The sequence below is a fragment of the Oncorhynchus mykiss genome, chromosome 26 (assembly GCF_057628025.1).
Source record: "Oncorhynchus mykiss isolate SJ-2025 chromosome 26, ASM5762802v1, whole genome shotgun sequence".
NCBI lineage: Eukaryota > Metazoa > Chordata > Actinopteri > Salmoniformes > Salmonidae > Oncorhynchus > Oncorhynchus mykiss.
The window spans coordinates 27,925,134-27,948,638 of record NC_143047.1 but is presented as its reverse complement, the minus strand read 5'-3'; the positions used below and the strand labels follow the sequence as shown (position 1 = coordinate 27,948,638).

The window sequence follows — 23,505 nt, the reverse complement described above, 5'->3', positions numbered from 1 at the left end:
CTATACCATTATCAAGCCTATGTCAAGGCTATACCATTATCAAGGCTATGTCAAGGCTATATCATTATCAAGCCTATGTCAAGGCTAAACCATTATCAAGCCTATGTCAAGGCTATACCATTATCAAGCCTATGTCAAGGCTATATCATTATCAAGCCTATGTCAAGGCTATATCATTATCAAGCCTATGTCGAGGCTATATCATTATCAAGCCTATGTCGAGGCTATATCATTATCAAGGCTTAGAGGGTCTAATAAGAGAGGTACAGCCAACTAGCTAACAGTGTTGTTGTGACTTCTGCTGTGTGTTTTCTAGACCAGCTGGCTGTTGTTTTCAATGTTCTCTGTCAATGTCTCTCTCTCTCCCCACGTCACTAAGCAGCAGTGTAAGTATACAGCTTGATTGTTATGCACATGGGGTTTTTCAGAGCTTCACTGATTCACTTTTGTAATCCCATTCCTTTGTGTTTACAACATTTCCTTATTGAGCCTGACTGGGTGACTTGACTCTCATTCCAGGCAGCAAAGCTGATATGGTACATTTCACACTTCTGTTCCTGAGGGGGAAGATGATGTGTGAGAGAGGCTGTGGAGGGTTAACTGAGGGGGAAGATGATGTGTGAGAGAGGCTGTGGAGGGTTAACTGAAGGGGAAGATGATGTGTGAGAGAGGCTGTGGGGGGTTAACTGAAGGGGAAGATGATGTGTGAGAGAGGCTGTGGGGGGTTAACTGAAGGGGAAGATGACGTGTGAGAGAGGCTGTGGAGGGTTAACTGAGGGGGAATGTGAGAACTAGGAGCTAAATGATCTAACTATTCAGTCTGAAATTCAGGAATGTCGGTTTGGTTTGGCTATATGAGAACATGAACATAGTGGGGGGGATTAGTGTGTGTGGGTGGTGGGGGGGGGGATTAAGGTGTGTGTGTGTGTTAACGACCACAAGATCATCCGCTTCGCAGGAAATGACATTAAGATCAGGGCGAGAGTCCTTTGTAATACACAGCTCTTTCCAGTCCTGCTATTAATGCAGATGTATGTATGTTACAATGACATCATCCTGTTGGTATATGTGTTCCCTCAGTCTGATTAATATCCCCCCTCCTCTCTCTCCTCTTCAGCCTCCCAAGAACAAGAATGCTAATGGTCCCAACAGCCACACAGCAGCGCGGGTCCTCAGCCCCCCGATGAAGAGCAGCTCATCCTCCTCGTCTTCGTCCTCCTACAGCTCGTCGTTGGAGAAGCGGGCCCAGCGGAGGCTGGTGAAGGAGCAGATGGAGCAGCAGCAGCAGCAACTGATGGAGGAGGCTGGGGAGGACAAGCAGCAGAAGGCTAACAGGATCATCCATGAGGCCATTGCTAAGGCCCGGGAGAGAGGAGAGAAGAACATCCCCAGGGTTATGAGTCCAGAGAGCTTCCCCTCTGGGAGCTCCTCGGCCCACAGGAGAGAGAGGGACAGAGACAGGGAGAGGGACCGAGGCAACAAGACCAGGACCAAGGCCTCCAAGAAGGCCCGCATTGTGTCCTCGTCCAAGCCCAAACAGAAGGCCAAGATCGGGTAGGTGTCTCACTGACCTTGTTCTCATATGCCTCACTATGCCCTTATAACACCACAGCTGTATGGCATGATATAGGGCCACAGTGTTGTATTTCTTTTGAAAAGTAGTTTTAGTGGCCTTCCACATTAAATCTACCATTTTGTTTTTGCTCTGCACCCTGCCTAGAGCAAGTTGTGTCACACTGTCAATTCTCCTTTACAGCTCTGCTTCCTTAGTGCCCATTCATTTCTGGAGCACAATAGAATAGCTAGTTGACTATCTGCTAGCAGCTGCCAGCTTGACAGTCATAGCTGCTCATAAAATAGTAGCTGCCAAGATGACAGCTCAAAGTTCATTTTAAAATTCATGACACAGACAGGAATGAGCAACAACGGCTGCCGTTAGCATTTAGGCTAGCTTGCTGCAGATAGGACAGCAAGGTTAGGACAGAGACTAGTGGATATAGGGATTTAGTATATACTGTATCCAGTCCCCTTCCCCCTGTACAATAAAACTGTGCTGTTATACTGTAAGCCACACCTAGTGTGAGCTCATGTAATAGCTGTCCTGAGGCGGAGAAAGACAGGCAGCCAGGCTTGGAGACAGGAAGAAGGCTGGCTGGGAGTCAGGAAGACTGGCAAGCTGACTGGCTGGGAGGCAGAAAGACAGGCGTGCAAGTTGGGAGGCAGGAGGACATGCAGGCAAGCTGGGGGGCAGGAAGACATGCAGGCAAGCTGGGAGGCAGGGAGACATGCAGGCAATCTGGGAGGCAGGAAGACATGCAGGCAAGCTGGGAGGCAGGGAGATATGCAGGCAAGCTGGGAGGCAGGGAGACATGCAGGCAAGCTGGGAGGCATGGAGACTTGCAGGCAAGCTGTGAGGCAGGAAGACATGCAGGCAAGCTGGGAGGCAGGGAGACATGCAGGCAAGCTGGGAGGCAGGGAGACATGCAGGTAAGCTGGGAGGCAGGGGGATTTGCAGGCAAGCTGGGAGGCAGGGAGACTTGCAGGCAAGCTGGGAGGCAGGAAGACATGCAGGCAAGCTGGGAGGCATGGAGACTTGCAGGCAAGCTGGGAGGCAGGTAGACTTGCAGGCAAGCTGTGAGGCAGGGAAGCTGGGAGGCAAGCTGGGAGGCAGGGGGATTTGCAGGCAAGCTGGGAGGCAGGGAGATATGCAGGCAAGCTGGGAGGCAGGAAGACATGCAGGCAAGCTGGGAGGCATGGAGACTTGCAGGCAAGCGGTGACGCAGGGAGACTTGCAGGCAAGCTGGGAGGCAAGCTGGGAGGCAGGGGGATTTGCAGGCAAGCTGGGAGGCAGGGAGACTTGCAGGCAAGCTGGGAGGCAGGGGGATTTGCAGGCAAGCTGGGAGGCAGGGAGACATGCAGGCAATCTGGGAGGCAGGAAGACATGCAGGCAAGCTGGGAGGCAGGGAGATATGCAGGCAAGCTGGGAGGCAGGGAGACATGCAGGCAAGCTGGGAGGCATGGAGACTTGCAGGCAAGCTGTGAGGCAGGAAGACATGCAGGCAAGCTGGGAGGCAGGGAGACATGCAGGCAAGCTGGGAGGCAGGGAGACATGCAGGTAAGCTGGGAGGCAGGGGGATTTGCAGGCAAGCTGGGAGGCAGGGAGACTTGCAGGCAAGCTGGGAGGCAGGAAGACATGCAGGCAAGCTGGGAGGCATGGAGACTTGCAGGCAAGCTGGGAGGCAGGTAGACTTGCAGGCAAGCTGGGAGGCAGGGAAGCTGGGAGGCAAGCTGGGAGGCAGGGGGATTTGCAGGCAAGCTGGGAGGCAGGGAGATATGCAGGCAAGCTGGGAGGCAGGAAGACATGCAGGCAAGCTGGGAGGCATGGAGACTTGCAGGCAAGCTGGGAGGCAGGGAGACTTGCAGGCAAGCTGGGAGGCAAGCTGGGAGGCAGGGGGATTTGCAGGCAAGCTGGGAGGCAGGGAGACTTGCAGGCAAGCTGGGAGGCAGGGGGATTTGCAGGCAAGCTGGGAGGCATGGAGACATGCAGGCAAGCTGGGAGGCAAGGAGACTTGCAGGCAAGCTGGGAGGCAGGGAGACTTGCAGGCAAGCTGGGAGGTAGGGAAGCTGGGAGGCAGGGAGACTTGCAGGCAAGCTGGGAGGCAGGGAGATTTGCAGGCAAGCTGGGAGGCAGGGAGACATGCAGGCAAGCTGGGAGGCAGGGAGACATGTAGGCAAGCTAGGTGGCAGGGAGACATGCAGGCAAGCTGGGAGGCAGGGAGACATGTAGGCAAGCTAGGAGGCAGGGAGACATGCAGGCAAGCTGGGAGGCTGGGAGACATGCAGGCAAGCTGGGAGGCAGGTAGGAGGAATCTGTATATTGTCACTCAGGTCATCACCAGGGCTGTTATGGAAGCTGTGAAATGAACCAACCAGGGATAGAGAGAGACACTCTAGTTTCATATTCTCATCAAGCGAGCAGGGCTGAGAAGAACATAATGGCCGACTATATTGTCTCCCTGCCTGCTTCCCTGCTTCATGATTAATGATAATATGAGCTCGGCTGCTGCATGTGGAAATGGCAGTAACAGATAATGGATTTTGCTCTATTTGTGAGAGATAGCGTGTTGCAGATGTTAATGAGGGAGAATAGACATCTGTCAGGAGGGTTGGGCTGAACCGGGTCTGTATGGTTCATACTCAGGAAACACAATGGGCCTGATGTTGAACACTAGAGATGGAGGTTTGAAATAATTTCACTATTAGAATAGTATATATTGAATGTTTGTCAGATATTCATTATTATGATATATATATTTAAAGTTTTTAACCTGAGTACTGCTGCGCGAGGGAGAGAGGCTGGTGCTCTATAGCTGCAGCTGCAGAGGAGGCGGTGTTTGTGAAATGGGAGTGAGCAGACGGACTGAAAGAAAGAGACATCAAGGCGCCAACTAAGTTACAGCCAAGACTAGCTAACTTGTAGCAGCCACAATGTTTTTTATCATCCCATATAGAGTGGGACAAAAAACTATTTAGTCAGCCACCAATTGTGCAAGTTCTCCCACTTAAAAATATGAGAGAGGCCTGTAATTGTCATCATAGGTACACTTCAACTATGACAGACAAAACGAGAAAAAAAATCCAGCAAATCACATTGTAGGATTTTTAATGAATTTATTTGCAAATGATGGTGGAAAATAAGTATTTGGTCAATAACAAAAGTTTATCTCAATAGTTTGTTATATACCCTTTGTTGGCAATGACAGAGGTCAAAGGTTTTCACACACTGTTGCTGGTATTTTGGCCCATTCCTCCATGCAGATCTCCTCTAGAGCAGTGATGTTTTGGGGCTGTTGCTGGGCAACACAGACTTTCAACTCCCTCCAAAGATTTTCTATTGGGTTGAGATCTGGAGACTGGCTAGGCCACTCCAGGACCTTGAAATGCTTCTTACGAAGCCACTCCTTCGTTGCCCGGGCGGTGTGTTTGGGATCATTGTCATGCTGAAAGACCCAGCCACGTTTCATCTTCAATGCCCTTGCTGATGGAAGGAGGTTTTCACTCAACATCTGACGATACATGGCCCCATTCATTCTTTCCTTTACACAGATCAGTCGTCCTGGTCCCTTTGCAGAAAAACAGCCCCAAAGCATGATGTTTCCACCCTCATGCTTCACAGTAGGTATGGTGTTCTTTGGATGCAACTCAGCATTCTTTGTCCTCCAAACACGACAAGTTGAGTTTTTACCAAAAAGTTATATTTTGGTTTCATCTGACCATATGACATTCTCCCAATCTTCTTCTGGATCATCCAAATGCTCTCTAGCAAACTTCAGCCGGGCCTGGACATGTACTGGCTTAAGCAGGGGGACACGTCTGGCACTGCAGGATTTGAGTCCCTGGCGGCGTAGTGTGTTACTGATGGTAGGTTTTGTTACTTTGGTCCCAGCTCTCTGCAGGTCATTCACTATTTTTGCTCACCGTTCTTGTGATCATTTTGACCCCAAGGGGTGAGATCTTGCGTGGAGCCCCAGATCGAGGGAGATTATCAGTGGTCTTGTATGTCTTCCATTTCCTAATAATTGCTCCCACAGTTGATTTCTTCAAACCAAGCTGCTTACCTATTGCAGATTCAGTCTTCCCAGCCTGGTGCAGGTCTACAATTTTGTTTCTGGTGTCCTTTGACAGCTCTTTGGTCTTGGCCATAGTGTAGTTTGTAGTGTGACTGTTTGAGGTTGTGGACAGGTGTCTTTTATACTGATAACAAGTTCAAACAGGTGCCATTAATACAGGTAACGAGTGGAGGACAGAGGAGCCTCTTAAAGAAGAAGTTACAGGTCTGTGAGATCCAGAAATCTTGCTTGTTTGTAGGTGACCAAATACTTATTTTCCACCATAATTTGCAAATAAATTCATAAAAAATCCTACAATGTGATTTTCTGGATTTTTTTCTCATTTTGTCTGTCATAGTTGAAGTGTACCTATGATGAAAATTACAGGCCTCTCTCATCTTTTTAAGTGGGAGAACTTGCACAATTGGTGGCTGACTATATACTTTTTTGCCCCACTGTAACAATGCCGGTCTTGACTGGAGTAGCCTAGAGAAGCTAGCTAGCTGGCTAATTGAGGCCACATGCTGTGCTTTCTCCCCAACCCCATTCAGATAAAACACGTATAATTCCCTGTATCACAATTCCAGTGGGTCAGAAGTTTACATACACAAAGTTGACTGTGCCTTTAAACAGCTTGGAAAATTCCAGAAAATTATGTCATGGCTTTAGAAGCTTCTGATAGGCAAATTTACATAATTTGAGTACATTTTTTAAATTTTTTAATTAATTTTTTATTTCACCTTTATTTAACCAGGTAGGCTAGTTGAGAACAAGTTCTCATTTACAACTGCGACCTGGCCAAGATAAAGCATAGCAGTGTGAACAGACAACAACACAGAGTTACACATGTAGTAAACAATAAACAAGTCAATAACACATTAGAGAAAAAAAAGAGTCTATATACATTGTGTGCAAAAGGCATGAGGTGGTAGGCGAATAATTACAATTCAGCAGATTAACACTGGAGGTATAAATGATCAGATGGTCATGTGCAGGTAGAGATACTGGTGTGCAAAAGAGCAGAAAAGTAAATAAATAAAAACAGTATGGAGATGAGGTAGGTAAATTGGGTGGGCTATTTACCGATGGACTGTGTACAGGTGCAGCGATCGGTTAGCTGCTCAGATAGCAGATGTTTAAAGTTGGTGAGAGAGATAATTCTCCAACTTCAACGACTTTTGCAATTCGTTCCAGTCACAGGCAGCAGAGAACTGGAAGGAAAGGCGGCCAAATAAGTGTTGACTTTAGGGATGATCAGTGAGATACACCTGCTGGAGCGCGTACTACGGGTGGGTGTTGCCATCGTAACCAGTGAACTGAGATAAGGAGGAGCTTTACCTAGCATGGACTTGTAGATGACGAATATGTAGCGAGGGCCAGCCGACTAGAGCATACAGGTCGCAGTGGTGGGTGGTATAAGGTGCTTTAGCAACAAAACGGATGGCACTGTGATAAACTGCATCCAGTTTGCTGAGTAGAGTATTGGAAGCTATTTTGTAGATGACATCGCCGAAGTCGAGGATCGGTAGGATAGTCAGTTTTACTAGGGTAAGTTTGGCGGCGTGAGTGAAGGAGGCTTTGTTGCGAAATAGAAAGCCGATTCTAGATTTGATTTTGGATTGGAGATGTTTGATATGAGTCTGGAAGGAGAGTTTACAGTCTAGCCAGACACCTAGGTACTTATAGATGGCCATATATTCTAGGTCGGAACCATCCAGGGTGTTGATGCTAGTCGGGCGTGCGGGTGCAGGCAGCGAACGGTTGAAAAGCATGCATTTGGTTTTACTAACGTTTAAGAGCAGTTGGAGGCCACGGAAGGAGTGTTGTATGGCATTGAAGCTCGTTTGGAGGTTAGATAGCACAGTGTCCAAGGAAGGGCCAGAAGTATACAGAATGGTGTCGTCTGCGTAGAGGTGGATCAGGGAATCGCCCGCAGCAAGAGCAACATCATTGATATATACAGAGAAAAGAGTCGGCCCGAGAATTGAACCCTGTGGCACCCTCATAGAGACTGCCAGAGGACCGGACAACATGCCCTCCTATTTGATACACTGAACTTTGTCTGCAAAGTAGTTGCCGATCCAGGCAAGGCAGTCATTAGAAAAACCGAGGCTACTGAGTCTGCCGATAAGAATATGGTGATTGACAGAGTTGAAAGCCTTGGCCAGGTCGATGAAGACGGCTGCACAGTACTGTCTTTTATCGATGGCGGTTCTGATATCGTTTAGTACCTTGAGCGTGGCTGAGGTGCACCCGTGAACGGCTCGGAAACCAGATTGCACAGCGGAGAAGGTACGGTGGGATTCGAGATGGTCAGTGATCTGTTTGTTGACTTGGCTTTCGAAGACCTAGGCAGGGCAGGATGGATATAGGTCTGTAACAGTTTGGGTCCAGGGTGTCTCCCCCTTTGAAGAGGGGGATAACTGCGGCAGCTTTCCAGTCCTTGGGGATCTCAGACGATATGAGAGAGAGGTTGAACAGGCTGGTAATAGGGGTTGCGACAATGGCGGCGGATAGTTTCAGAAATAGAGGGTCCAGATTATCAAGCCCAGCTGATTTGTACGGGTCCAGGTTTTGCAGCTCTTTCAGAACATCTGCTATCTGGATTTGAGTAAAGGAGAAGGGGGGGGGGGGGGGGGGGGGTGTTGGCCGAGGTTGGAGTAGCCAGGAGGTAGGCATGGCCAGCCGTTGAGAAATGCTTGTTGAAGTTTTCGATTATCATGGATTTATCGGTGGTGACCGTGTTACCTAGCCTCAGTGCAGTGGGCAGCTGGGAGGAGGTGCTCTTGTTCTCCATGGACTTTACAGTGTCCCAGAACTTTTTGGAGTTAGAGCTACAGGATGCAAATTTCTGCTTGAAAAAGGTGGCGTTTGCTTTCCTGACTGACTGCGTGTATTGGTTCCTGACTTCCCTGAACAGTTGTATATCGCGGGGACTATTCAAATCTATTGCAGTCCGCCACAGGATGTTTTTGTGCTGGTCGAGGGCAGTCAGGTCTGGAGTGAACCAGGGGCTATATCTGTTCTTAGTTCTGCATTTTTTGAACGGGGCATGCTTATCTAAGGAGGTGTATTGAAGGTGTATTTCAAGGCCTACCTTCAAACTCAGTGCCTCTTTGCTTGACATCATGGGAAAATCAAAAGAAATCAGCCAAGACCTCATAAAAAAAATTGTAGACCTCCACAAGTCTGGTTCATCCTTGGGAGCATTTTCCAAATGGATGAAGGTACCACGTTCATCTGTACAAACAATAGTACGCAAGTATAAACACCATGGAACCACGCAGCCATCATACCGCTCAGGATGGAGACGCGTTTTGTCTCCTAGAGATGAACGTACTTTGGTGCGAAAAGTGCAAATCAATCCCACAACAACAGTAAAGGACCTTGTTAAGATGCTGGAGCAAACAGGTACAAAAGTATCTACATCCACAGTAAAACGAGTCCTATATCGACATAACTTGAAAGGCCACTTGGCAAGGAAGAAGCCACTGCTCTAAAACCGCCATAAAAAAACCAGAGTACGGTTTGCAACTGCACATGGGGACAAAGATCGTACTTTTTGGAGGAATGTCCTCTGGTCTGATGAAACAAAAATAGAACTGTATGGCCATATTGACCTTCGTTATCTTTGGAGGAAAAAGTGGAAGCCAAAGAACACCAAGCCAAAGAACACCATTCCAACCGCAAAGCACGAGAATGGGAGCATTATGTTGTGGGGGTGCTTTGCTGCAGAAGGGACTGGTGCACTTCAGAAAATAAATGGCATCATGAGGTAGTAAACTTGTGGATATATTGAAGCAACATCTCAAGACATCAGTCAGGAAGTTAAAGCTTGGTCGCATATGGGTCTTCCAAATGGACAATGACCCCAAGCATACTTCCAACGTTGTGGCAAAATGGCTTAAGGACAACAAAGTCAAGGTATTGGAGAGGGCAGCACAAGGCCCTGACCTCAATCCCATAGAAAATGTGTGTGCAGAACTGAAAAAGCGTGTGCGAGCAAGGAGGCCTACAAACCTGACTCAGTTACATCAGCTCTGTCAGGAGGAATGAGCCAAAATTCATCCAACTTATTGTGGGAAGCTTGTGGAAGGCTACCCAAAACATTTGACCCAAGTTAAACAATTGAAATGCAATGCTACCAAATACTTGAGTGTATGTAAACTTCTGACCCACTGGGAATGTGATGAAAGAAATAAAAGCTGAAATAAATAGTTCTCTCCACTATTATTCTGACATTTCACATTCTTAAAATAAAGTGGTGATCCTAACTGACCTAAGACAGAGAATTTCTATTAGGATTAAATGTCATGAATTGTGAAAAACTGAGTTTAAATGTATTTGGCTAATGTGTATGTAAACTTCCGACTTCCAATTTTGTTTTCTGAGGTCTTTGCTGATTTCTTTTGATTTTCCCATGTCAAGCAAATAGGCACTGAGTTTGAAGGTAGGCCTTGAAATACATCCACAGGTACACCTCCAATTGACTCAAATAATGTAAATTAGGCAATCAGAAGCTTCTAAAGGCATGACATCATTTTCTGAATTTTTCCAAGCTGTTTAAAGGCACAGTCAAGTTAGTGTATGTAAACTTCTGACCTACTGGAATTGTGATACAGTGAATTATAAGTAAAATAATCTAAACAGTTGTTGGAAAAATGACTTGTATCATGCACAAAGTAGATCCTAAACGACTTGCCAAAACTGTAGTTTGTTAACAAGAAATTTGTGAAGTGGTTGAAAAGCGAGTTTTAATGACTCCAACATAAGTGTATGTAAACTTCCGACTTCAATTGTACATAGGGTAGGGTTAAAGTGACTAGGCAACAGGATAGATTATAGACAGTAGCAGCAGTGTCTGTGATAAGTGTGTAGCGACAATGTGCCTGTGTGTACGTGTTGTGTGAGTAAGTGTGTGTGTTCATGTGTATGTGTTGGAGTGTCAGTGTGAGCGTGTGGGTAGAGTCCAGTGTGTGTGTGCAGAGTCAAAAAGGGTCAATGCAGATAGTCCGGGTAGCTATTTGGTTAACTATTTGTCCCATTCCTCCTGACAGAGCTGGTGTAAAGATTTAACTATTTAGTTAATTGAACTGGGCCGTCCTCACTACCCTATGTAGTGCTTTGCGGTCGGATGCCAAGCAGTTGCCATAGCAAGAGCTTATGCAGCTTGTCAATATGCTCGCAATGGTACAGCTGTAGAACGTTTTGAGGATCTGACGGCCCATGCCAACTCTTTTCAGCCTCCCGAGGGAAGAGGCGTTGTCTTGCACTCTTCATGACAGTATTGGTGTGTTTGGACCATGATAGGTCTTTAGCGATGTTGACACAGAGGTACTTCAAGCTCTCGACCCACTACAGCCCTGTTGATGTGCATGGGGGAGTGTTCGGCCTTCACCTTTCTATAGTCCACAATAAGCTCCTTTGTTTTACCAACATTGAGGGAGAGGTTGTTGTCCTAGCACCACACTGCCAGGTCTCTGACCTCATCCCTATAGGCTGTCTCATCGTCGTTTGTGATCAGACTAGCAGTTGTGTCATCGGCAAACTTAATGATGGTGTTGAAGTCATGTGTGGCCACACAGTCATGTGTAAACAGAGAGTACAGGAAGGTACTAAACACGCACCCCTGAGGGGCCCCGTGTTGATCGTCAGCATGGCGGATGTGTTGTTGCATACCCTCTTTTCCTTCTCTATATAAGTGTTGTTGTACATTTAAGACACTGCATTTAAAACAGTCAGCAATAATCTAATTCAGGGCATGTGAAGTTATACTTATGGTTGTGGAAGGCTTCCATTTAGCCTAATACACAATACTGGTTTAATTATTTTATCAAAATAGTTTAACCAGATTTTTCTTGCAACAATCACTAATCTGGCTTTCAAGTCCGTCTATGAAAATGCAATTTTTTTGTTACAAATTTAACTTCTTATGGGCAGGTGGGACGGTAGTGTCCCACCTGGCCAACATCCGGTGAAATTGCAGTGTGCGAAATTCAAACTACAGTATTATAAATATTTAACTCATAAAATCACAAGTGAAATACATCACAATAAAGCTTGACCTCTTGTTAATCCAGCCGCTGTGTCAGATTTCAAAAAGTATTTACGGCGAAAGCATACCATGCGATTATCTGAGGACAGCGCCCCACATGCAAGCACATGAAAAACATATTTCAACCAGGCAGTTGCAACACGAAAGGCAGAAATAACGATATAAAAAATGCCTTACCTTTGATGATCTTCTATTGGCACTCCAAAAGGTCCCAGTTACATCACAAATGGTCCTTTTGTTCGATAATGTCCTTTATATCCATAAAAACTCAGTTTAGCTGGCACGCTTCAGTCAATAATCCACCCAGTTTCCTTCCATCATAATGCATACAAAATGAATCCCAAACGTTACTAATAAACTTTTCCAAGCAAGTCAAACTACGTTTATAATCAAACCTTAGGTACCCTAATACGTAAATAAACGATACAATTTAAGACGGAGAATCTTTATTGTCTTTACCGGAGAAAAATACCAATACTAACAACAGTGGTGAAACTAACCAATACACATTTTAGTACTATTTTATTTCTTCATTCTGTGCTGCGACTCTTGCTGTATTTTTTTATGTTCTCTTCCACTCGCTTGGAAACACTACAGCCAAAATGGGAGCCACCTAGAAAAACTACAATTTCTGGCTCATTTTTCCAAAAACCAGCCTGAAACTCTTTCTAAAGACTGTTGACATCTAGTGAATTGTTATGAACACACCCTTCTGTTTAACAGCATGTTATCCTGTCCACTTTATTCAGATGTTGAAATCAAGTGGTCTACCTTATTTCTCAGAATGAGGTTGACTTGACAGTTCTTTATATAACTTGTGTTTTATGTAGAGGTCGATACCGATACCAATTATTGAAGGACAAAAAAAGCCGATACCGATTAATCAGCCTTTTTTAAATTATTATTAAAAAATGAATTTGTAATAATGACAATTACAACAATACTGAATGAAAACTTATTTTAACTTAATATAATACATCAATAAAATCAATTTAGCCTTTAAATAATGTAAAAAAAAAAAGTGTTGGAGAAGAAAGTAAAAGTGCAATATGTGCCATGTAAGAAAGCTAACGTTTAAGTTCCTTGCTCAGAACCTGAGAACATATGAAAGCTGGTGGTTCCTTTTTAACATGAGTCTTCAATATTCCCAGGTGAGAAGTTTTAGGTTGTAGTTATTATAGGAATTATAGGACTATTTCTCTCTATACCATTTATTTGTATGTCATATACCTTTGACTATTGGATGTTCTTATAGGCACTTTAGAATTGCCAGTGTAACAGTATAGCTTCCGTACCTCTCCTCGCTCCTACCTGGGCTCGAACCAGGAACACAATGACAACAGCCACCCTCGAAGCAGCGTTACCCATGCAGAGCAAGGGGAACAACTACTCCAAGTCTCAGAGCGAGTGACGTTGAAACGCTATTAGCGCGCACCCCGCTAACTAGCTAGCCATTTCACATCACATGGTTACACCAGCCTAATCTAGGGAGTTGATAGGCTTGAAGTCATAAACAGCAGAGCTGCTGGCAAAACGCACAAAAGTGCTTTTTGAATGAATGCTTATGAGCCTGCTGGTGCCTACCATCGCTCAGTCAGACTGCTCTATCAAATAATAGAGTTAATTATAACATAATAACACACAGAAATGCGAGCCGTAGGTCATTAATATGGCCAAATCCAGAAACTATCATCTCAGAAACAAGACGTTTATTCTTTCAGTGAAATACAAAACCATTCCGTATTTTATCTAACGGGTGGCATCCATCAGTCTAAATATTCCTGTTACATTGCACAACCTTCAATGTTATGTCATAATTACGTACAATTCTGTCAAATTAGTTTGCAATGAGCCAGGCAGCCCAAACTGTTGCATATACCCTGACTCTGCGTGCAATGAACGCAAGAGAAGTGACACAATTTCACCTGGTTAATATTGCCTGCGAACCTAGATGTATTTTATCTAAATATGCAGGTTTAAAAAATATATACTAATGTGTATTGATTTTAAGAAAGGCATTGATGTTTATGGTTAGGAACGCGTTGGAGCAACGACAGCCCTTTTTCGCGAATGCGCACTGCATCGATTATATGCAACGCAGGACACGCTAGATAAACTAGTAATATCATCAACCATGTGTAGTTATAACTAGTGATTATGATTGATTAAGTTTAATGCTAGCTAGCAACTTACCTTGGCTTCTTACTGCATTCGCGTAACAGGCGGGCTCCTAATGAGGCAGGTGGTTAGAGCATTGGTCTAGTTAACCGTAAGGTTGCAAGATTGAATCCCTGAGTTGACAAGGTAATAATCTGTAGTTCTGCCCCTGAACAAGGCAGTTAACCCACTGTTCCTAGGCCGTCATTGAAAATAAGAATGTGTTCTTAACTGACTTGCCTAGTTAAATAAAGTTTAAATAAAAGTGTTAAAAAATGCAATAAAAATAAAACATCTGCAAAATCGTCGTCCAAAATTACCAATTTCCAATTGTTATGAAAACTTGAAATCGGCCCTAATTAATCAGACATTCCGATTAATCGGTCGACCTCGAGTTTTATGCTTATTGCACATTTATAAAACACAGACTAGACAGCTAGTATAACAGTCTTTGGCTAAAATTCTGCTAGCTGTACCCCAATGCCAATCGCGACAAACAGAGCATACATTTTCTCCAAAATGTACCAAGGATGTGAAGCTACAGTATTAGCATTTAAACCCACAGTATTTGTTGTATCTCTGGAAGTTGACTTAGGCCTATTTATTCAAACTTTTCCCTTTTCTCATTGTGTTATTTCTTTGTCATGTCTGAAATTATTACTAACATCACTAAGTTAGTAGTATGCCCTAGCCTTACAATAAATAGCATATCATATAAAGTATGTAACCTAACCTATTTTTAAACAATGTAGAATTTGTAAAGCAAAGGTCTGATTTGTGAAACTAGGCTGAACTCAGAAGTAAACCTAGTCTTTCCACTATTGTTTCAATGCTTCTTTCATGAAGCTTGTTACGTCATACATTGGTAGGGAGGGGGTGGAGGGTAGGATGGTAAGGAGGGGGTGGAGGGTGGGTAGGATGGTGTGGAGGGTAGGATGGTAGGGAGGAGATGGAGGGTAGGATGGTAGGGAAGAGGTGGAGGATGGTAGAGAGATGATGGAGGGTAGGGAGGGGATAGAGGGTAGGATGGTAGGAAGGGGATGGAGGGTAGGGAGGAAATGGAGAGTAGGTAGGAGATGGAGGGTAAGGAGGAGATGCAGGGTAGGGAGGGGATGGAGGGTAGGGAGGAGATGCAGGGTAGGGAGGGTAAGGAGGAGATGGAGGGGATGGAAGGTAGGGAGAAGATGGAGGGGATGGAGGGTAGGAAGGAGATGGAGGGTAGGGAGGGTAAGGAGGGGATGGAGGGTAAGGAGGGGATGGAGGGTAGGGAGGAAATGGAGGGTAGGGAGGAGATGGAGGGGAAAGTAAGAGCATCATCTCTTACATACCGTAGCCTAAATTCATTATAGTTAAGTGTTTTGGCCTGTACATAATGTTGCTAAATAAAAAACATGCTTAGACCTGTCCCACATCTAAAGAATGAACTTCCTTCAGTGAAGGTTGATCCATCCCGGAGTTCCTCAGTCTCCTCTCTAACTTGTAGGACTGTGCTAGTGATCCTATGAGACAGTCCCAAAGCCTTCCTCCCCAGGTGTCTGATTTACAGTAGTGTCTATGGAGATCTGTCCAGAGCAGGGAGAGCAGAGAGGGGCTGACACCCCAGTGCCAGGCCATACACTAGAAAACCAGGCATGGACTCTGTCCGCTATAGGGAGGGATGGTCACTGTAGGGATGTTGTCTCAATGCAGAGGAGAGAAGAGGATGTTTTACTATGACCGACCCCTCTCGCAAGGCTTTTGCCTTTGTTTATATGTGTGTGTGTGTTGAAGACTGTTGTTCTACAGTGTGTCTATATGAAAGGATGTTTTCGTTGCTTTGAGTGGATTGGCACAGTAGCATAGCATGTGCTTGTATGTTTGTGTCCTCTGTTCTGTCGTTGTTGCTACGTACCTGTAGGCCTTTATGTTATGTGGTGAGTTTGTGTTTGTGCTTTCTGTTGTCGCTGTGTGCCAATGTGGCCAGTGTACATGTGTGTGCCAGTGCAGTGTGTGTGTGTGAGGTGCGGTGCAGTACAGTGTGAGGGATCATCTTCGTGCAGGGTAATGAAGACAGCAGGAGTACATGGTGCTCTGGGGAGGTTTCATGCAGACAGAGGAACCACAGTGTGTGTGTGTGAGGTGCGGTGCAGTACAGTGTGAGGGATCATCCTCGTGCAGTAATAAAGACAGCAGGAGTACATGGTGCTCTGGGGAGGTTTCATGCAGACAGAGGAACCACAGTGTGTGTGTGTGAGGTGCGGTGCAGTACAGTGTGAGGGATCATCTTCGTGCAGGGTAATGAAGACAGCAGGAGTACATGGTGCTCTGGGGAGGTTTCATGCAGACAGAGGAACCACAGTGTGTGTGTGTGAGGTGCGGTGCAGTACAGTGTGAGGGATCATCCTCGTGCAGTAATAAAGACAGCAGGAGTACATGGTGCTCTGGGGAGGTTTCATGCAGACAGAGGAACCACAGTGTGTGTGTGTGAGGTGCGGTGCAGTACAGTGTGAGGGATCATCTTCGTGCAGGGTAATGAAGACAGCAGGAGTACATGGTGCTCTGGGGAGGTTTCATGCAGACAGAGGAACCACAGTGTGTGTGTGTGAGGTGCGGTGCAGTACAGTGTGAGGGATCATCTTCGTGCAGGGTAATGAAGACAGCAGGAGTACATGGTGCTCTGGGGAGGTTTCATGCAGACAGAGGAACCACAGTGTGTGTGTTCTGCCCTCCCAGGGTCTTCTCATGTAATATTAACGCTCAGCCTTCTCCCTGTCAGCACCCGCACCGCTGCAGAGGCACTTACCTTCCACAACAGTGCCTCTGCTATGTGGGTGTGTGTGTGCTCGTAATTATTTCTAGGTGTGTTCTTGAATGTGTGTGTTTATATGGTAGTTATACAGTATAATATAAGGGTGTATGTATGTGATTGTGTGGGACCGTGTGTGTGTGTGTGTGTGTGAGTATAATACACAACGTAAGCAAGCGTGTGTGTGTGTGTCTGTGTCTGTGTGTCTGTGTGTGTCTGTGTGCATGCATATGTGCCTACATGTTTCTCTGCCATGTGACCAGCATGCTTGTCTGAGTGGGGGGTTGGGACTGAGCTAATAGTATTATCAGGCTGGCTGTAGGAGCCTGCAGGGGGGAGTAGCCTGTGTCTGTAAGACCACCCCAGCACAATGATTGTTAAGGTGTCAGCATGCTTCAGCTCGGCTGGCTTCTAGCTGAACTCGGCTAGCTGAACAGAACGAGTGTGCTCACATACTCCAAAAGACCTTTGGTTGAAAAACAAGAAAAAAACGCAATAGTACTGTTTGTTCATTTTGAGATGCCGTAGCCAGTATTCACTTTGAAAATAGTCAGAATTAATCTAAGATAACTCAAGACATCTGTCATTCATTTCGACATTTTTGCAGAGGAGATAGATCTTAGTCACACAGTCTAACTAAGATGTTTGGTGCAGTATTTCTACAGTCATTTTTTTGGCATGTAAATTAGTTGTCTCGTTGAATGACAACAAACACTTAATTGAAGAGTCTACTGTTGACCAATCACCGATGAAGGGGCATAGACTCTGGCTACCGACTTCAGCTTGCCTCTAGAACAAATGTAACGTGCACAAACAGCCGAAAAAACACTTGCCCAAGACCAAAACAAACAAAAAACGTCACAAAATGTTGTCATAATATATGCACAAACTGTTCAGAACTGTTTCGGATGGGAAGCATGCGGACGCCTTTAGACAATGGGTATGGGACCAGAGGACAAGGTGAGGGAGGGGTATGGGACCAGAGGACAGGATGAGGGAGGGGTATGGTGAGGGAGGGGAATGGGACCAGAGGACATGGTGAGGGAGGGGTATGGGACCAGAGGACAAGGTGAGGGAGGGGATGGGACCAGAGGACAAGGTGAGGGAGGGGTATGGGACCAGAGGACAGGATGAGGGAGGGGTATGGGACCAGAGGACAGGGTGAGGGAGGGGAATGGGACCAGAGGACAGGGTGAGGGGGGGGGGGGGGGTATGGGACCAGAGGACAAGGTGAGGGAGGGGTATGGGACCAGAGGACAGGATGAGGGAGGGGTATGGTGAGGGAGGGGAATGGGACCAGAGGACATGGTGAGGGAGGGGTATGGGACCAGAGGACAAGGTGAGGGAGGGGATGGGACCAGAGGACAAGGTGAGGGAGGGGTATGGGACCAGAGGACAGGATGAGGGAGGGGTATGGGACCAGAGGACAGGGTGAGGGAGGGGAATGGGACCAGAGGACAGGGTGAGGGAGGGGACAGACTGAGACCCCCCCAGTCAGTCTCCATTTGCAGTGTTACACAAGGGTCAGTAAAACAGGGGGTGCAGGGAGGGGATGGAGGGTAGGGAGGGGATGTAGGGTAGAAGGGTAGGGAGGGGAGTGAGGGGAGGGATGGAAGGGATGGAGGGGAAAGCCTCAAATCAAATGATCCTGAGGGGGTTTACAGCTAGAAGTCAGGGTTGGCTGATTACACACTGCTTTCTGAAATTGCATAGTGTTTTTATAGCTACCTACCTGGTGAAAAACAAGCTCATCAGGAGATGAAACCATTATTGTAAAGCACCTTCCTCTTTATTCCTATTCTTCTCTCCTCCCTCCCTCTCTCCCTAGTACATTTTCTTAAATATTCCTCCCCAGATATGGTATCTTCCTAACATACTGTTAGCAGAAAGCTTCCTCCGTGTGTGTGTGCGTGCGTGCGTGCGTTCGTTCGTGCGTGCAGGGCAGCAGGCGTGATCTGAATGTGCTGATACTACACTGTTGTCTACTGTGAAACATCTAACAAAATGGTGCAAGCGAGATCAATTACAATATAAAATGGGGGTTTAGAGTAGGCCTATAGACTACAGTAGAGTCAGTGTAGAGAGGGTTGGGTTCATATCTCCATGCCTGCCTGCCACGCAGTATAGTCTTCTTATCTAATCTTCTTCACTCACACTCTGATTAGAAAATCCCAAAGCTGTTTTCTTAATTAAGTGTTTTTTGTAATCCTTTGTGTGTGTGTGTGGGGGGGCATGTAAATGTTGTGTGTGTGTGTGTTTGCGGGTATGTGAGCATATGCCGGCATATGGGTGGGTGAATGCTTTTGCTTCTGTGTGTGCATACGTGTGTGAGTGTATTTTTTCAATATGTTAGTGTGTGTGTGTGTGTGAGAGCTCATAAATCGACTGCATGCAGAAAGAAGCATAAATCCCTTGTGCAGATCTCTGCACTCAGCTGATATTTTCCATCACCAAGCTCTGTGTGTGTGTTGGGGGGGGGGCAGATTACACAGCCATTCATAAGGAGGGGGATTTTCTCACGGAGCCCAGGCAGCACAGGGCCAGCAGCACCACTGTCACTAATCCCCTCAGGATAGGTTCCACTGTGTTACACGCACACACACACACACAACACACATTCTACACACTCCATCCGCTGCCGGATTCATTCATCTCAGTCCATCTACAAACATGTAGCCTTTTAGCTATACAGTTGTAATGTTATACCCTGAAAGGGGGAATATGAGAACTGATTCACACTGACACGTAGCATCAGTGACTGTTCAGTCAGTTCTAATGACCAATGACATAAAATCATCAAATCGTTACATACATCTTTTTCTCAACTCACATAGCGTCGACATTTGTATTCCTAGGCATTACTAATTAGTGATGCATCGACATTACATTTTTGGCCGATACCGATATTATCCTTGCCAAAAAAACGATACCGATATTTACAATTTTAGCGGCCTTTTAAGCATTCTAGTACAGTTAAATAGTTAACACACACGCATGGACGCAGAGGTCTAAGGCACTGCATCTCAGTGCAAGAGGCATAACAGTCCCTGGTTCGAATCCAGGCTGTATCACATCCGGCCGTGATTGGGAGTCCCATAGGGCGGCGCACAATTGGCCCAGCGTCGCCCGGGCCGTCATTGTAAGTAAGAATTTGTTCTTAACTGACTTGCCTAGTTAAATAAAGGTTACACACACGGACACCAGGCTGACTAAAAAGTTATTTTGTTGGCATTTATGTATGTCCCCATTACAAGAAAAACATAATCAAAACCTATTTCTTTCACTTACTTGCTTTGCTGTTTTGTTGTTCATTTGTTCAGTCATTTCATTCTCAGCCAGGATTTCTATGGAACTCCATTTGGGTCTTTGCGTGTCAAAACAAAATTACACCAATCAGGACCTGAATGACTGCCTGTCACATAATAATTTAACGCGTTCATTCATTTTTTACGTAGTTATAACACATTGATTACACTATCACTCGTATTTCACATATCACATTGATTGATCAATACGTATGCTATGATGCTGGTAAAGTTGTCTCGCACATCTACAGTGCTGGTCATAAAAAAGCTAGCTAGCTCATGGATGCAAACAATGTTCTTCCCCAAAAACATAGCCAACATAATCTGTTTCAGTAGCTATAGTTAGCTATCTAACTATACAGCTAGGTGTCATCTAAAATAACCCTAATTTATAAGACCGTTCTTATTTGATTAATGGTGGTCGGACCCATCTATGTGAAGCTAGCCACAATAAGGATTATCCACAATAGTGGACTTTGCGGTTAGCCTTCAAAATAAAAGTATGGCATAATTCTACTATTTGTAATAATTTGCATCACTGTCAATGACACAGTTTTATTTTGAAGGCAAACCGCAAATTCCACTATTGTACCTAATCCTTATTGTGGCTAGCTATTTTTTTTCAAGAACTGAAGTTCAATTTCAATAGGCGAACAACAAGTGGCAACCTTTCTAATACGTACTCACAAGGATTCCTAAATCATTGCTAAGAATAATGAAAATGACTGCAGTTTCTACTGGTCATTGTTTTCAGGCTGGTTGTATTGGTGCTTGCTAGGTATCAAGCTAAAGCTAGTTACCCCAGAAGTTGCGGTCAAATAAATTATGCTTTATTACCAACGCGATAATTGTAAACACATCGTTCGTGTCCGGTGTTTGCTTGTTTGCAGATTTTCTGTACAGCTTTGACAGCGCTACTGTATCTTTTTAAACACGCAAAGACCCAAACAGCGTTCCATGGTATGTATGTCGTGAAGCTAATAGCAGTGACACTATTACTGTGTAACTCTGGTAGGTCAACATTTGAAAAATAGCTTACTTGGTAGTGTGTACCGGTGCTCGACCAGTCAACGAAAGTCAACATCACCCACAATAGAGAACGGTTTATTGTCAAGGCCAATGAATTCCATTATCTTGGCTTTCATGGATTTAGCCTTTTGAGTTGTCTTTCTGAAACGTTCTTACTCTTTCAAATGATTGCTGGACTTGTTGACTGCTGGATCCACACAGCAGACATTGTAGGCTAGGTTAGGAATGCTGTGTTGAACGTGTAGCGCAACATTTCTACGTGGCGTCATTACGTCCTGTACCTACGTTATATAGGTATGCACGGCAGCTTTGACATCAGTTTATAACATCGGTGTTAAACTAGACATCGGGCCGATACTGATGTTGACATTTTTAGCTAATATCTACCGATTCCGATATGTTCACCAATATATTGTGCATCCCTATTACTAATCAAGTGCCACACAAACAGACATCAATAGAGCACACAGATGATCGTATTATCACTTTCAGATGAATTATTAGAATATTACTTATGATTCTGTAATAATATCAGTGATGTAGTGGTAAAAAAGGTGGGTAATGGGTAAACTATAAACTCCAGTGGGAAATGGAGATAAGACGAACAACCACTGATATCAACAAAAACATATGACATTTTTAGAGCTGTATTGTTTCCGTTATGATAGCATTTTAATGTAGGCCTGTAGGGAAGATAGACCATGCGGAGGTGTTCATATTGAAACATGTCTTGTTTTTTTTAAGTTCCTAACTTGTTTGATAAGATTAGTAAAAGGGATGTATGTTTCCCTTTCAGGATGATTCGATATGTATCTAGATACATGGGCTCGGATACAATACAGGAACGATCCGTTTTAGTTTAAAATGATTCAGTGGGATAAGGTTTGATAGAGCTGGGCCTCTCTGAGCTGGGCCTCTCTGAGCTGGATCTGTGTGTGTGTGTGTGTGTGTGTGTGTGTGTGTGTGTGTGTGTGTGTGTGTGTGTGTGTGTGTGTGTGTGTGTGTGTGTGTGTGTGTGTGTGTGTGTGTGTGTGTGTGTGTGTGTGTGTGTGAATGATGTATGTCTATAGTGTATACCAGGTCTTACCCTACGAAGTCCGAAGCCTGATGGTTTTCTGTTCTACCTGATAATGAATTGCACGCACTTGGTGTCCCAGGTCTAAATCAGTACCTGTTTAGAAGGGAACAATGAAAAACTGCAGTGGAACTGGCGAGTTGTGAGTTGAGTTTGAGGGGTGTGTATGTAGGGACCTGATCTGAGCCATAATGGAGACTAGGCATCTACCACCCCACTATCAGATTAGGAGAGAAATGTAGCCTATGTTTTTGTCCACCTTTTGGTTCTGAAATCACCATCACACACTAATTCATTTGTAATTTATGCAGATGAAGTGTTTGAGCTAGTAATCAAGCAATATTTATCATTTACAAATTAGCAATGACATAGCCAATGAATATATAGCACAACTTTGGATTTCACCCCCATCTCAAAATTGAATGTTTTTGACCATTTTGAAGTTTTTAGTTTGCTTCTTTTCTCCTCCTGCTTTGGCATGCAGTGCGCCTCGCAAAAGTGATTCCTCGTTATGAAATTATCAACTTTATTCAGTATATAAAAAAATACCGTACACTGATTGTTTAAAGCAAAACTACCAAAACTATTGCTGATGGTGAACCTGAACAATCAAGATAAAATAAATTGTAAGCCGGTATTGCCAGATGAGGGTTGTTTCCAGTAGCTTACTTTTATTCCAGTAAAACACAGTTTTCAACAGGGCATAGATAGCAAATTACATAGGTTGCCACTCAACTAATAAAGCCTAATATCACGCAAGACATTTTAGCATTTGAATACTGAAGGTGCCGGGCAGATGTGCAAGAACAGAAACATGCCGCCTAACTGGCGTTTGTCAGCGTGCAGGCTGGACACAGTGCGAAGTTTGACCAGGCTACTGATTTTCTCTAGGGTTGTTTGGAATGCAAAATGACTTGTAGTTCAATAACTGTCAACACAGTTACATGCTTAGTTCCACACTGAAGGAGACGACGCATCAGTTGTAACAAAATATCAGGTGTTTTCTGAAGGTAGAAAGAAATTAGTATGAGCAAAAAATGTAAGTGAATCGATGGTTCGTAATGTTTCAATCGATTTTGTGACCGACGCTGTCGTATCTTAAACATTTGAATCAAGGACCGATGTGTATCGATGAATCGTTACACCCCTAATTAGTATAGACTTTCTTAAGGTACCCTACTTGAGGCCCCGACCCCAAGTTTGGGAACCACCATAGTAATCTCTCGCTCTGCTTGCTTCCTCTCTCTCTCTGTCTCATCTGCTTCCTCCTGCATGCATTTCAGGCTGCCTCAGCTTCACCACTGAGTACCACCTCACTGTCTGTCTAAGTAGCCTACTCTCTGTACAGCAAAGTTAATATGAGAACTTAGTAGCCTATTTAGGTAGGCTCCTTTTAACGTTCGCTTCTTACTTTATCCTTCTAGCTGGCTAAGTAACACTATCCAGGATTATCCACAATAGTGGACTTTGCGGTTAGCCTTCAAAATAAA

At 44.9% G+C, this 23,505-nt stretch overlaps 1 protein-coding gene across 19 annotated transcripts in view; it reads left to right on the top strand.

Annotated features, from left to right (window-relative positions):
- LOC110506740 (ATP-dependent chromatin remodeler CHD9) overlaps window positions 1–23,505 on the top strand; it is a 131,503-nt gene that overhangs the window by 42,358 nt on the left and 65,640 nt on the right. For all 19 annotated transcript variants that reach the window (XM_090222619.1, XM_090222617.1, XM_090222614.1 and 16 more), the window contains one exon: window positions 1,118–1,554. In XM_090222619.1, the coding sequence (XP_090078745.1) occupies window positions 1,118–1,554 (437 nt within the window). The remainder of the gene's footprint in view (window positions 1–1,117; window positions 1,555–23,505) is intronic.